General features: G+C 48.3%; 1 protein-coding gene across 4 annotated transcripts in view; it reads right to left on the bottom strand.

Moving 5' to 3' along the window:
• cacna1ha (calcium channel, voltage-dependent, T type, alpha 1H subunit a) overlaps positions 1 to 14,073 on the bottom strand; it is an 806,165-nt gene that overhangs the window by 104,660 nt on the left and 687,432 nt on the right. For all 4 annotated transcript variants that reach the window (XM_038819421.1, XM_038819419.1, XM_038819420.1 and 1 more), the window contains 2 exons: positions 12,851 to 13,035; positions 4,479 to 4,605 (listed from right to left, as the gene is read on the bottom strand). In XM_038819421.1, coding sequence (XP_038675349.1) covers positions 4,479 to 4,605; positions 12,851 to 13,035 — 312 coding nt within the window. The remainder of the gene's footprint in view (positions 1 to 4,478; positions 4,606 to 12,850; positions 13,036 to 14,073) is intronic.

The following is a 14,073-nucleotide window of genomic DNA, read 5'->3' as shown; positions in this document are numbered from 1 at the left end:
ACTGCTCAAAATGCGGTCCCCATGTCTCGACTGCTCTGGTGGTGCACTGCAGTATACCCCTCAGAGGGGCTGCCGACTTTGTGGTGGTCTGCTGTGCCCTCCACAACTGATGCACGCTGTCACCACCTTGGCACCTAGAGCCCCCACCCCCAGTCGGTGCCATAGGGCTCTGAGAGTCACCTTGGAATGGAGGGGCAGCTGGATTGAGCTCCAGACGCCCTTGCGTCATTTGGCTCTGCCAGCCCTGGCAGCTCCCCAATGTCTGCACCTGGTGTCGATGCCCTCAGCGATGCTCCTCAGTGATGGGACATGTTCGGAAGTGTCCAGCTGAGACCGAGGCATGACCTTCAATGACCGGGACATGCTCTGAAGTGCCTCGGCAATGCCCACCTGAGACTGGAACATGCTCCGCAGCGCTCCACAAAGGCCTAACTGGGACTGGGACATGTCCCCCAGGAACTCGGACAAGCTGCTGAGGTCCTCAGCCATGGCCGTCACTGACTGAGCCACGCCTTGGACACCATCACACTCATGCTACTGATGTCATGCACCAGGCTCTCCACTGCAGTCGCCACCTCAGCAGTGTTGGCCGCAGTGCCATGCATCACTGGCGCCACCTCCTGCCCCCGTAGCCTTTGGGATTCCTCAATTGGCTGTGGACCTGCTGGAGTGTCACTGACATCCCCTTCTGAATATCACGGCTGCACCCTATTGACTGCAGCAGTTCCAGGTAAACCTGGTCCAGAGGCAAAGCATCTGACTGGGACCCAGCTGGGTCCTGGGATCCAGCAGACCTCTGACTGCTGTCTCCCCTGGACGGTCCTGCCTCTACCTGATGTGTATCAGGAACTGTGTGGTGCTCACCAGAAGGTACCCCAGAAGCCTGTCCACTACGTTTGCCCACCGACGTCTGTGTCTCAGCACTGGTGGAGGGTGGGGTTGACAGTTGTCATGCATTAATGGAGGTCTCCTCAGAGCTCTCCTCCGAGGTATTTTCTAGGGAGGCGGGGTGGGTGGAGGGGGGAACCTCCCTGGATGGGCCGGAACCATCGGCTGGAAATCCTGCGGGGGAATGGACTTGTGCTCAGTGGGAGGGAAGGATAATTCGGTCTAGCATTAACAACTCACGTTGGCAGGTCATCTGGGTGGAGGCCGGTTGATCCTCACCTCTGTGGCGTACACCAACTCTATGTCAGTGACCGATACTGATATGTCCTAGGCCATCCTCGCAACCTCCAGGGCCTGTCTCTTGTTGGGGGCAAGGACTCTGATGTCTCCCCTCTTATCTGCTGTGGGCCAACTTTGCTTTGAGCATCGTGGGGTGGCGGGGGGAGGGGGGGAGGGGGTATGATTTTGTGCATGGGCGGTGCCAGACGCATGGTCATTTGGAGGTTTGGCAGACGGGATCGGTGCCAGGGTGTCAGCGCCACCGGTGCGACCCGGTGGAGGACGTTGACCTTCTTATGGCACTGGGCGATGGTCCTCCTGGTGACTTTCCCTGAGCTGACGGCCGCTGCCACTTCCTCCCAGGTGGCACAGGCTGCCCTGTGGCTGACCCTACGAGTCCTTCAGGGGTATAGGGCACCTCGTCTGGACTCCACCAGGTCGGCATCACTGAATTGTGAGCTATGGGCAGCACGGTAGCACAGTGGTTAGCTCTGTTGCTTCACAGAGCCAAGGTCCCAGGTTCGATTCTCTCTTGGGTCACTGTCTGTACGGAGTCTGCACAATTCTCCTCGTATCTGTCGGTTTCCTCCGGGTGCTCCAGTTTCCTCTCACAGGTCCTGAAAGACGTGCTGTTAGGTGAATTGGACATTCTGAATTATCTCTCTGTGTACCCGAACAGGCACCTGAATATGGCAACTAGGGGCTTTTACAGTAACTTCATTGCAGTGTTACTGCAAGCCTACTTGTGGCAATAAAGATTATTATTATTGTAGTCTCTTCGGTGGCATGGCTGCGAGCTGTGTGGGATTTGCTCTGCGGGATCAGTTTAACTGCTGTTCCCCCTTGTTAGCAGGGAGCTGGCAGGGAGGGTCCTGGCCAATCAGCCGGCGGGACAATCATTTGCAGCATGAGGCCCGTGGAGCCTCATTAAGTGGCTCACTTAATGTTTGATACCGGTGACGGCCTTGCCGGCTCAGCCGTCGGGAAGCTCGCGGCAGTTCCCACTTGCCACCATACAGAGAAACCTTTTCATTAAATCGCGCCCCAAGTGCAATTTTGGTTGGGTTTTGGTGGGTTATTTTCCTCCGGCTTCTTTGGTGAAATCCACACCGGTATTTTCCGACACACAGGGCACAATCGAACTAAAAGAATAGTCCATTGTGGGCAGGAGAGACCCTGTTATCTAACAGCACTGTTTTTGTTGACTTTCCCAGGGGGGAATGCCTCCTCAAGGCCATACTCAGCATTATTTCCTACACTGAGGAGCTCCAGCGAGCAGAGCTCGTTCGTGCAGAACGTGATGGCACCCTACTCACTCGAACCCCGATGCAATCCTCGGACCCCCTCAATGCCCCAACTCACATAGAAAGTGGATCATCGTGTCCTACCGCACCCCACCTCACATGGGCAGGGCACTCCTAGTGTGGGCAAAATGCCAGCCTGGCACTTTGGTACTGCCAGCCTGGCACCCTGACAGGTGGCACCAGCAATGCCAGGGTGTGACCCTGCCTGGAGACCGATCATCTGGGACTTTCAATCGGCTGGCGCCCCCCCCCCCCCCCCCCCCCCCCCCAGGTACCATTCCGCCTGGTGCCCGTTTGTGGGCTGGGCAGGGCTGGGGTCCCCTTGGCGAGGCTGATAGATGCCTCTGATGGGTGGCTGACCAATCAGACGTCAGCATGGCTAGATGGGTTCTTAAACTCTCTTAGCCGTGTGAGAATTGGTCCCGCCCACGATGTCTCATGAGATCTGGTGAGATTGTACCCGGTGTAAGGGCCTTCAGGAATCCCAAAGAATGCGACTCCAGGGATATACCGGCCTCATCCTGCACTAATTCCGGTGGGACGTGGCCGGTAGATTGTGCCCTTAGTAATTTTTTGGGACCTTGGAGAATTTCTCCCCAGCCCAGCCCATACTTCGAGATTTTATTAGCAGTGGAGATCGGAACCCGCTGGTGAGACCGGTTCCTCAGAGATCAGGTTGCCAGTTTGAAAGGGTGCCCTGATCTCAATGAGCTTGAGGGTCCTCAATACCCCCACCCTGGGCAATGTCACCCCCTGCACACATGGCATTACCCTACGCCTCCCCCCCCCCCAAGTGAGGACACTCTGCTATGGAGTTACTGAGGGTTCCCCCTTTTCAGGCCGCACCACCCCCCCCATCAGGACTCCAAGCCTTCACCGCCCCCAACCTTGAGGAGGCTCATTCATTCCCGCACTTCACCCCCGACACCCTTCATAGCCCGCCTCATGTCCCCCTTTCATGGCCATGGTCCCTCTCTAGCCCTGACCTGTGGCAGTGCCACCCTGGCACGACCACCATCATATTCTGCAGTACCCCTGCCAGTGCCACCTGGACACCTTGGCAGTGCCACGGTACCAGCTTGGCAGTGCCAAAGAGCCGAGGTGCCAGAGGGAGAGCCAAGGTGATGCTCTACCCTTTCCCTGACCACCCAGCTGTCTCCAATTCACACATGTTTGTATGGACCTGTGCTAAACGGCACCCACGTGATCCCTCGCTGTGGAACTGGTTAGTTCCCGGGAGACCATTACAATAGACATGCATCTCACTAATGAGAAGCAGATTGCTTTTAATTGGTCTCCATTGATGTCTCGCTACGTCTGGGTGGGATCAGAACCCGGCAGTGGGAGCAGGCTGGTTAGATCGCAAAGCGATTCACGCCCAGCGCGGATCCCGATTTCTGCCTCTCCTGCAATTTAACCAACGTGCCTGGAATTGCGCCCAAATATACACAGCTTTCAAAACATGCATTAAATATATATGCATTCCACTCATGCTTCCGACACCTTGGAGCTACTTCAAACTTCTTGTGAGAAATTGGAAGAAAGAATTTCCTCTGCTGGCTAGATTTATTAGGTCATTTATATTTGTGTTTATGATTTTATGCTACATAACTTAATCTCCCCGTCATGACATAGTGTCAGTCAACACCTGTGATTAAGTCCTAAGGGCACATCATGCAGGTAAAATTACCTGCTCTCAGCTAATATGGAATTCAGATTGCTAAGCGTATTAAATTTTGCATAAGAGCTGCTTTTTATTCTTGCCACAATGACATTACATGAGGTATTTGATTAGGTATTTCTTTACAGTTTAAATTATTTTACTGTAAGTTTACAAAGAAATAGAGAGGGAGAGATCTTTATGAACATACCGGTATGAAGTCTTTTCCTACATCGCATACTAATTTACTATTGTTTCCAAATCCAGCTTTAATTATCTGACTGACTGAAGTCATATTTTTGGGGGGGAAAAGTGATTTGACCTTTCATTAGAAACATCATATTTACCTGGACCCCCAGGATTCCAAAGATTATGAAGAAAGCACAGCAGATGAGTACGATATTCCCAATGGGTCTCAGAGAAGTTATTAAGGTTTCTACTACCAGTTTGAGGCCTGGAGCTCGACTGATGACTCTAGCAAAGGAAAAAATTGCTGTCAGTAATCATAATCAATGGAAATGGCAGTTCAAGTTACGAATAACAGTAAAAGGAGAACGTGCTTGCATAGCAAAATTAAGTTTTGATGAATGTTCCCATATGATAACATGGAAGAGAACTGCAACAGAAGCATTAAAATAATGCCTGTGAGGGCAGCACGGTGGCACAGTGGTTAGCATTGCTGCCTACGGCGCTGAGGACCTGGGTTCGAATCCCGGCCCTGAGTCACTGTCTGTGAGGAGTTTGCACATTCTCCCCGTGTCTGCGTGGGTTTCGCCCCCACAACCCAAAGATGTGCAGGTTAGGTGGATTGGCCAGGTTAAATTGCCCCTTAATTGGAAAAAATAATTGGGTACTCTAAATTTATTTAAAAAAAATAATGCCTGTGTGGAAAATGTAACTGGACTCTTCCAAATCTGAGTCCCCTTTGGAGGACTTCTGGTGGCGGCATGTGGGAGGAGGGCGTGCACGGGGTAGCTCCAGCCAGGGTACTTATTTTGTGCCCCTTTTTTGCCTAATACCCAGGGCTTTTTGGTGGACAATTTCTTCCCATAAGAAAGTAGAGGGGTCCGAGTGTGGAAGTATGTCAACAAAGACCATAACTAAAAGTCTGTGGGTTGAAATTCTTTAACTGACTCGGAGGCTTCATGTCGAGCCTCAGCAGATAAGATGACGGCAGCAGCTCCGGCAGTTGTGACCACCCCGATCATGGCAGATATGCTAACTGGGGTACTGGCTACTGAGTTTGAAAAGCAGTTGAAAAACATTTTGCGAGGCAATGGAGAAGGATGGTCGATATTCTCTGTAAGCCGATTTGAGGAGGTGTTGGGTCCTGTCCAAGAAAAGCTGGAACGGACTTTGGAAGCTGTGCAGGAAGCTGAGATCTCAGTGGTGGCAGAGAAAAATAAGAATCTGAGGGCAAAGGTGGGTGACCAGGAGAATCAGTCGAAGAGACAAAGCCTCAGGGTCATGGGGTTGCCGGGGGGTGTGGAGGGCTCGAATCCATCTGTGTACGTTCCGCAGATGTTCGGTAAGATGGTGGGGGAGAGTGTACTGGCATCCACTCCAGAGTTGGATAGGGCCCATAGAACACTCCGACAGAAGGCTCGGCGAATGAGCCACCACGAGCAGTGATAGCCAGATTCCTGAAGTGGGTCCTGAAGTGAACCAAGGAGAATAGTGATCTTAGATGGGAAGGAGGCCGCCTTAAAATATGCCAAAATGCTGGTGCGGAGCTTGCGAAGAAGTGGGAGCCCTTTAATAAGACCAAAGCGCTTTTATACACAAGTGGAGGGAGATTGGCAGTACCCTGTGAGGCTGCGTGTTACCTTCGGCTCAAAGGACCATTACTTTGAGACTTCAGAGGAGGCAGGAGCTTTTGTTACAGAGCATGCAATGGAGTTGAATTAAACAGGCTCTTATTGGACTTGTTATGGTTGTTTATGGGAAGGGGTTTTAAGGTATTTTGTTTAAATTTATTGTTATTTCTTTGTTTTTGAGGTTGTTCTGCATAAGTTGCATGGTGTGGGATGGGAGGCTACCTGCTTTGTGGGATGTTGTTTAAGGCAGTATTTCACTTTTCTTTCGAAATATTATGGCTCCCAGTGGGGGTCTTACTCTTGGTAGGGTTGTTGAATTTTGTTGCATTTCTGTAGCCGGAATGGGTAAGATTATCTCTTTCTCCTTTTTCGGCACTGGGGAAGGGCTACCTCGCTAACAGGAAATTTTTAGCTAGCGAATGGGAGCGAAGTGGGGGGAGGGGTTGCGGCGACCGGTTGGACTTGTTTTTTGTGGTTCAATGAGCCAAGTATTTTTTCTTGGTTGGGGGTTGGGGTTGGTTCAGAGGGCATATTGTATTTTAGAATGTGATCAATATGGATGTTTGGGTGGGTTTGGTTTGGGGGAGGAGGGGAGGGATAGTTTTCTGACGGTGGCCATGGGATTTTTTTTGTTTCATTTTTTGGGGGACTAGACAGGGGTGTCCAATGTCTCCCCTCCTATTTATGTTTGTGATTGAGCCCTTAGCCATAGCTTTGAGGGCTTTGGGTGGGGCGAAAGAGGGGAGGGGTGGAGCATAGGGTGTTCCTATATGCTGACGGTCTGCTGTTCATGATTTGGATCCAGTCCCCATTATAGGTGATATAACGGAGGTACTGAGGGACTTCGGTTCATATATGGGTTACAAGTTGAATCTGGAAAAGAGTGAGTGTTTTCTGATTAACTCCCCAGGGACAGCCAACTTGGAGGTGTTGCCTTTTTGCTTGGCCAACTCCAGCTTCAGGTTTCTGGGCGTCCAGGTGGCCCATGATTGGGCCCAATTGCATAAATTGAACTTCACAAGTCAGGTGGACAGGGTTACGTCAGATCTGCAAAAATGGGACAACCTTCTTCTGTCTCTGGCAGGCAGAGTACTGACTATTGAAATGAATATTCTTCCAAGGTTTTTGTTTTTCTTTCAGTATCTTCCTATCTTTTGTCCTAAATCTTTCTTTGTGAAGGTTAATAGATTGATCTAATTCTTTAGATGAGCAAGCAAGACTCAGAAGATCCGTAGGGTAGTTCTTCAACGGGATAGGCAGCTGGGGGGCCTAATAATGCTGAATTTGCATTATTATTAATGGGTGGCCAACACGGAGAAGGTGCTGGGGTGGTGCAGTGACCAGGTTCTGTAAGGGGACAGATAGAGGCGAGGGCGTGTAGGGGGTCTAGTCTGGGTGCACTGGTGATGGCCTCACTTCCGTCTTCTCCAGCTAAGTAATCCTCGAACCCGGCAATCGTGTATACTTTAAAGGTATGGAAACAATTCAGGCAGCATTTTAAGCTTGGAGCCTAGTATGGTAACACCAACAAATTTTGAAATTTTACTCAGTAATCCAATATTTGAGTCATTTACACATATATCATAAAAAGCAGTAGTTTTAGCACAGAATCCTGGGAAACATCACTGTCGACTACACTCCAGCATGAAAAACACACATTTTCCAGACTATTTTCGGCCAATTTCTTTCTCTGAGCTGACAATGACCTTCCTATTCCACCACTCCAGTTTTGTTAATCAGCCTTTTATCAAATACTTCTGAAAATCCATATGGTCAACATCCACTGGTTCCCTTCATCAAGTTTGTAATTCATAAAAAAATTCAATTAACTTCGTCAAACTCAGTCTGTTTTTACAAATCCATGCTGACTTTACTTAATTAATGCAAATAAGTTTAAATATATTCAAAAGACGACGGGTTAGCTAGCTAGGCAAGCATTTATTGTCATCTCTAATTGTCCTTGAGAAGGTGGTGGTGAGCTGTCTTCTTGTGCTGCTGTAGCGCATGTGCTGTAGGTACAGTGCTGTCGGGAGGAAGTTCCAGGACTTGGACCCAATGACAATGAAGGAATGATGATATAGCTCCAAGTCAGGATGGTGTGTGGCTTGGAGGTGAACTTGGAGGTGGTGATGTTCCCATGCATCTGCTGCCCCTGTCCTTCAAGATAATGGAGATCGCATGTTTGAAAAATGTAACTGAAGGAGCCTTGGTAAGCTGCTGTAGTACACCTCACAGATGGTGCACAATACTATCATTGTCCATCGGTGGCGGAGGGAGTGAATATTTAATGTGGTGGACGGGGTCAGTCAAATGGGCTGCTTTGTCCTGGATGCTGTTGAGCTTCTTGAATGTTGTTGGAACTGCATTCATCCAGGCAAGGCGAATTACACTCCTCATTTGTACCTTGTAGATGGTAGCCATGCTTTGGGGAGTCAGGATGTGAGTCATTCTCTGCAGTATTCTCAGCCTCTGAACTGCTCTTGTAGCTGGTCTAATTCAGTTTCTGGTCAATGGTAACCCCCAGAATGCTGATAATGGGGAATTCAGTGGTGGTAATGCCATTGACTGACAAGGGGAAATGGTTAGCTTCTCTCTTGTTGGAGATGATCAATGCCTGGCACTTGTGCGGGGCATATGTTACTTGCCACTTGTCAGCTCAGGCCTGGATGTTATGCACTGCTTCAGCATCTCAGAAGTTGAGAATGGTGCTGAACATCGTGCAATCATCAGCAAACATCCCCACTTCTTACCTTATGGTCATTAATTTCCGGTCCTACCAGTGGTGTGCAGTGTCGCAGGTGAGACAGGAAAATTTGGCGAGTGGCCAAAAGTCAACTGACGTTTTTGCCGCTGAGGGAGCCAAAATATTGTGCCCCGTGAAAGTACCCCATGAAGTACCTGAAGATAGTTGGGGCTAGAATGGTACCCTGTGGAACTCCTGCAGTGATGTGCTGGGACTGAGATGATTAATCCCAAGAACCACAATCATCTTCCTTAATGCTAGGTATGACTCCAACCACTGCAAAAGTTTCCCCCCCTTATTTCCATTGATTCCAGTTTTGATAGTGCTCCTTGATGTCACACTTTTTCAATGCTGCCTCAATGTCAAGGGCAGTCACTCTCACATCACCTCTGGCATTCAGCTCTTTTGTCCATGTTCGGATCCAGGCTGTAATCAGGTCAGGAGCTGAGCGGTCCTGGTGGAACCCAAACTAGGCATCAATGTTGAAATATTGCTGTACCTAATAGCACTGTCAATGGCATATTTTCTCATTTTTCTTATAATCGAGAGTAGACTAAAGGGGCTGTAATTGACTGTAAAAAACTGAATGATTTCCACCGGGAATCTCCGACTGCCCCAGGATGTAGCTGTCATGCACATTCCCTTGGAAGCGTGCACACACGTGCCTGATCCAGAGTTGGCAGTCACACATGAGTTGGACTTTCAGGGAATGGAACGCCTTCCTGTTAATTTTTAAAGGAAAGCTTAAAGGATTACTTAGTGTTGTAGTCTTTGGGGGTTGTATTTGAATTGATAGTTGCTAAGATGTTCACTGTATGTTTTAAAAAGGTTAACTTGAGTTCATAGAATAAACATTGTTTTGCTATAAAAAATACTTTTCCATTTCTGCTGTACGACACCTGTAGAATGGGCCTTGTGCTCCCCATCCCACAATCTATTAAAAGTTGTGGGTCAGGTGAACTCCATGATACACTTTGGGGTTCTCTGAACCCTGGCCCATATCAGGTCCTCACAGTCCTGAACCTTTACACTTCTGGTTCATTCCAGGGCTCGAGTGGGGAGCTGTGTGACATCTTGCAACCTACACCCACAAGTGCATCCATGAGGTTACTGATATCCTGTGTGTCCGGGCAGCCGACTACATAAACTTTGACATGGACTAAGTCAAGCATGATGCCCAGGAAGCAGGATTCTCTGCCATTGCCAGGATGCCTCTGGTACAGCGGTTCATAGATGGCACGCATGACGCCTAAAACTAAAGGAAAAAGCTGACAGACAGCCCAGCTCCACCCACTCTCTGACACCACTGCAGTAGTAAACAAACATTTCTTAAAGATACTCTCACATGAAAGACCTTCATGGCCAACAGGAGCTGGCATCCTCCTCCTCCATGCGATGCCAAGTCTGCAAAGGCACAGGTGCTGCACTGTCCCCTTGCTGAGGCGGAACCTCCTACGGCACATGCTGTCCGACATCGCCTTGAATGACCAGCGATGCCTGTACTCCTTGGGCTGTCCCCGGCCTTCACTTCTGGGTCCCTCCCCGGCCTGATGGGCGGCCGGATCACCAGGGTGTGGGGTGGGCCCCTGCACATGGGCTGCCGCCTTAGGTTTCCATTAATGCCGCTGCCTTCTCCAGCGACTAGCCACCTGGCCTGCCATCAGCACTGCAATGGCAGCTGCTGCAGGGTCTACAATACCACCCTTAATGTGATATCTGTAGGGTGAGACTCCGACAATCAGGGGCCCTCAAATTCCCCCAGGCTTCCCCACCCTTACATTCCCCGCCTTCTCTCAGGGCACCATCCAACAAGTCAGTTGTGCTGGGGGAACCCACCCTGCACATGTACCCCGACCACAGGAGAGGCTCCTGGACCCGGACTCCTGTGGGGAACATCACTTGGACCGGGATCAGGTTCTCTACCTGATCCACTCACCCTCTGGTCGTGGGGATAATAATAATCTTTATTAGTGTCACCAGTAGGCTTACATTAACACTGCAATGAAGTTACTGTGAAAAATCCGGTGGCTATTTGGGTACACTGAGGGAGAATTCAGAATGTCCAATTCAACTAACAGTACATCTTTCGATATCCCCAGCTCTTGGGTGTTCGATTGTTGGCTGCTGCCTCCGTGATGTTGACACCTTCAGGATTCAGGGAAATTGTCCAGGCCTCACAGTCTGATTGGGATGCTAGGCAGTGACAGTCATCTGCGATATGGTACGTCTACCCATGGGAATCCACTTGAGAGCTGTGAAGTGCTCATGTAACTAACATTGCCAATTTCGAATAGCAATTGCCTTCAGATGTGCAGCCAGAGGGATTAAAGTGACCGTCACCATATTATCACGGACATGGCTCTGTCCTGGGGGTGTTTGGTGGGACTGACGCGCAGCAGCTTGAGTTGCTGCAATGTGCGTATACACAATCCGGGTGGTGGCCTGTTGGATCTGTGGACGCTGAGCTCCTCACCCCCCAGCCTAGGGGCGGCCCCCCCACCCCAACCAGGCCAGACCCCCCAAGCCCTGGGCCAGCAGCTCCTGAGCCCCCAGGTTGAATTCTCGATTTCAAAGATGGCTCCTCACAGCAAGTTCAAGGTTTTTCCATCTTGTTGGCTTCCTCACCACCTGCCGCAAACCGAGTTTGGCAGCTATATCCTTTAGGACTCGGCCAGCCCAGTCAGTAATGGGGCTACCAAGCCACTTTTACTGATGAACATTGATGTCAGGCTGAACCAGGAGTATTTTTTGTGCCCTTGCCTCCCTCAGTGCTTCTTCCAATGGGTGTTCAACGTGGAGGAGTACTGATTGAGCTGAACTGGGGAAAGAGTGGCGCAGTAGGTGGTAACCAGTTGGAGAATTCCTTGCCCAAGTTTGACCTGATGTCTTTTCAAGTGCCTGCTATTTTTTTCCTTGATTGTTATTACATAAATCATACCCATCACTGATGTTAAACTGACTGGCCTGTAATTCTTAAGAATATCCTAACACCCTTTCTTGAATAAAGGTGTTACAATTGTCACTCTCAAATCCTCTCCACCTCCCCTTTATCGAGGGATGCTGCAAGCCCTTCCATTATTTCCAGTTCAAGTCCTTTTGTAATCTGGACTGCAAGCCATCTAGACCAGGTGCCATATCGATTATTGGCACAGTTGGCCTTTCCACTACATCCTGCTTATCAATTTTTACCCCTCTGTTATCTATACCATCTCCACTTCTTCTACTACAGGTTATTTTATCAACATCCGCCTCCTGAGTAAGCACCTTACAAAGCACTCATCAAGTATTCTGGCATTGCCCTGTGTTTTTGTCACAAATAGGCCCACCGTGCCTCTTATTACCCACATACTATTTACAAGCAGTAGAATACTTTTGGGCTCCCTTTTATGTTGTCTGCCATTTTATTCTCATATTCTCTCTATTCCATTTTATTTTCCTCTTCATTTTCCCCTCTCCACTCCCCCTGTCAACTTACTATACTTGGTCTGGTTCTCAAAGAATTCACCTGACTTGCATCATGCAGCTTTTTTTTTCTGTTTCATCATATTCTCTATTCCTCTTGACATCCAAGTTGGAATGAACCTAGTCTGCACCTGAAATGCGACCCCCCTAAAAGAACACACATTGTTCTGTTATGGTCTTTTCTGTTAATATTTGTTTCATTTTATGCTTGCAAGATCCGCCCTCATTAAACTTAGTCCTTTTCCAATCTAGAAGTTTGATGGTTCTTCGCTCATCTCTATCACTAATCTAAATCTTATGATACAATGATCACTCCTCCCCAAGTGTTCCTCCACAGACATTTGGCCCACTTGGTCCACGTCAATTCCCAACACCAAATCCAGAAATGCCACCTTCTTAGTTTATTTGAGGAAAAGAAAAGATATTGAACTTAATTTTAAAAATTGCACTGAACGATGTATAAATTTTGATCAAATTAAAGAAAAAAGTTGGAGAATGGATAAGACAATAAAATAAAGAGAACAAAGATGACAGAACGAGCAACCTTTTAAAACATTTCAATGCAGGTTGTAATTATTTTCAATGTTTTGGGTTATATTCCAGTAGTAAAGCTGTTCCTGATGTTTGCGTACCCCTCAGCTCAGGAGGGCAGGAATCATATTGACACTGTAAAAGTTAAAATGCTGCTGGATCTTACCGGAGAGGACGCAGGGTCCGCAAAAGCCGCAGTACACGGAGAATACCAAGGATCTTTCCTCCTCCCGCTGATGCCAGGGAGACAATGATGTCAATTACAGAAACAAAGACCAGGATGCCATCCAGAATATTCCAGCTGCTTTGGAGATAAGCATTCTCACCAGAAAAGAATCCTAATGCTACAACCTGAGGACAAACAAGCAATATACAAAAGCAAATTACTGTGGATGCGGGAATCTGAAATGAAAGAGAAAATGCTGAAAAATCTCAGCAAGTCTGGCAGCATCAGTAGGGAGACAAAAGAGCTAACGTTTCAAGTCCAATGACTCTTTGTCAAAGCTAGATTTGTCAAACAAGCAATACTATAGTAGATTATCAATAAAACAATATTTTATTTCTAATAGAAGGGTGAACATAGGCACCAACTTGGGATGCAGTGGAAGCATTGGTCATATTGGAGGTGCATATAGACTAATCCATTTAATTCCTCAACAACACTGAAACAACTTATGATTTTGAAGGAGATCTCAGATTCACACTAGGGTTGACATAAGACCTGCATTTTTGTGGGTCAGATGGGATCTGCATGGAGGGCAAGTGACCAAACAAAATTGTGCTGGCTTTATGGGTCAGAACACCCCGCTTCCATTCTCAACCTTTCTGATTTTTGTGCGGGTGCGTGGAGAGTGGGGGAGGATGAAAAATTTAATTGAGCGCATTTATATGCCTCCTAAGAAATGACAATTTTGCAGGGGTAGTTGGCCATTGAGAGCTGCATAAAGGTGAACAGCTACAACCTGTCAAAAACAGTGTCTGTAAGATTAAAAATGTTATTTTTCAAAATCAGATAAAACAACTTTTGAATAAAACATATTCCATAATATTGGAATATTAATAACACTAACATTTTCCTGTCCCATCCTGGGTTACAGCTCTCTCTTCGCCCAGGCCAATTTGAATATTCAGATGCTTTAATTGTTTAAAGCTTGCACACACAACAGCCACAGCAATATCTGCCGACTTGGGCTAGAAAATGGCTTGCTTCCACACACCCACATCATCGGCCACTAATTGATCACCAAGCCTCCCCGCCGCCAAAATAGAAAGCTTTGTCTGCTTTCCATCGGAGGCAGATTTATGACCTGTAGATGACCCCTTCTGCTGAAACCTGCCTCCTCAGCCAAAATCTGGCCCCAAGTGTCTCAAACCAACACAGCACAGCAA

Source organism: Scyliorhinus canicula, chromosome 15 (assembly GCF_902713615.1).
Source record: "Scyliorhinus canicula chromosome 15, sScyCan1.1, whole genome shotgun sequence".
NCBI classification, from domain to species: domain Eukaryota; kingdom Metazoa; phylum Chordata; class Chondrichthyes; order Carcharhiniformes; family Scyliorhinidae; genus Scyliorhinus; species Scyliorhinus canicula.
The sequence above is the reverse complement of the archived record's forward strand: the minus strand, read 5'-3'. Positions and strand labels throughout refer to the sequence as shown.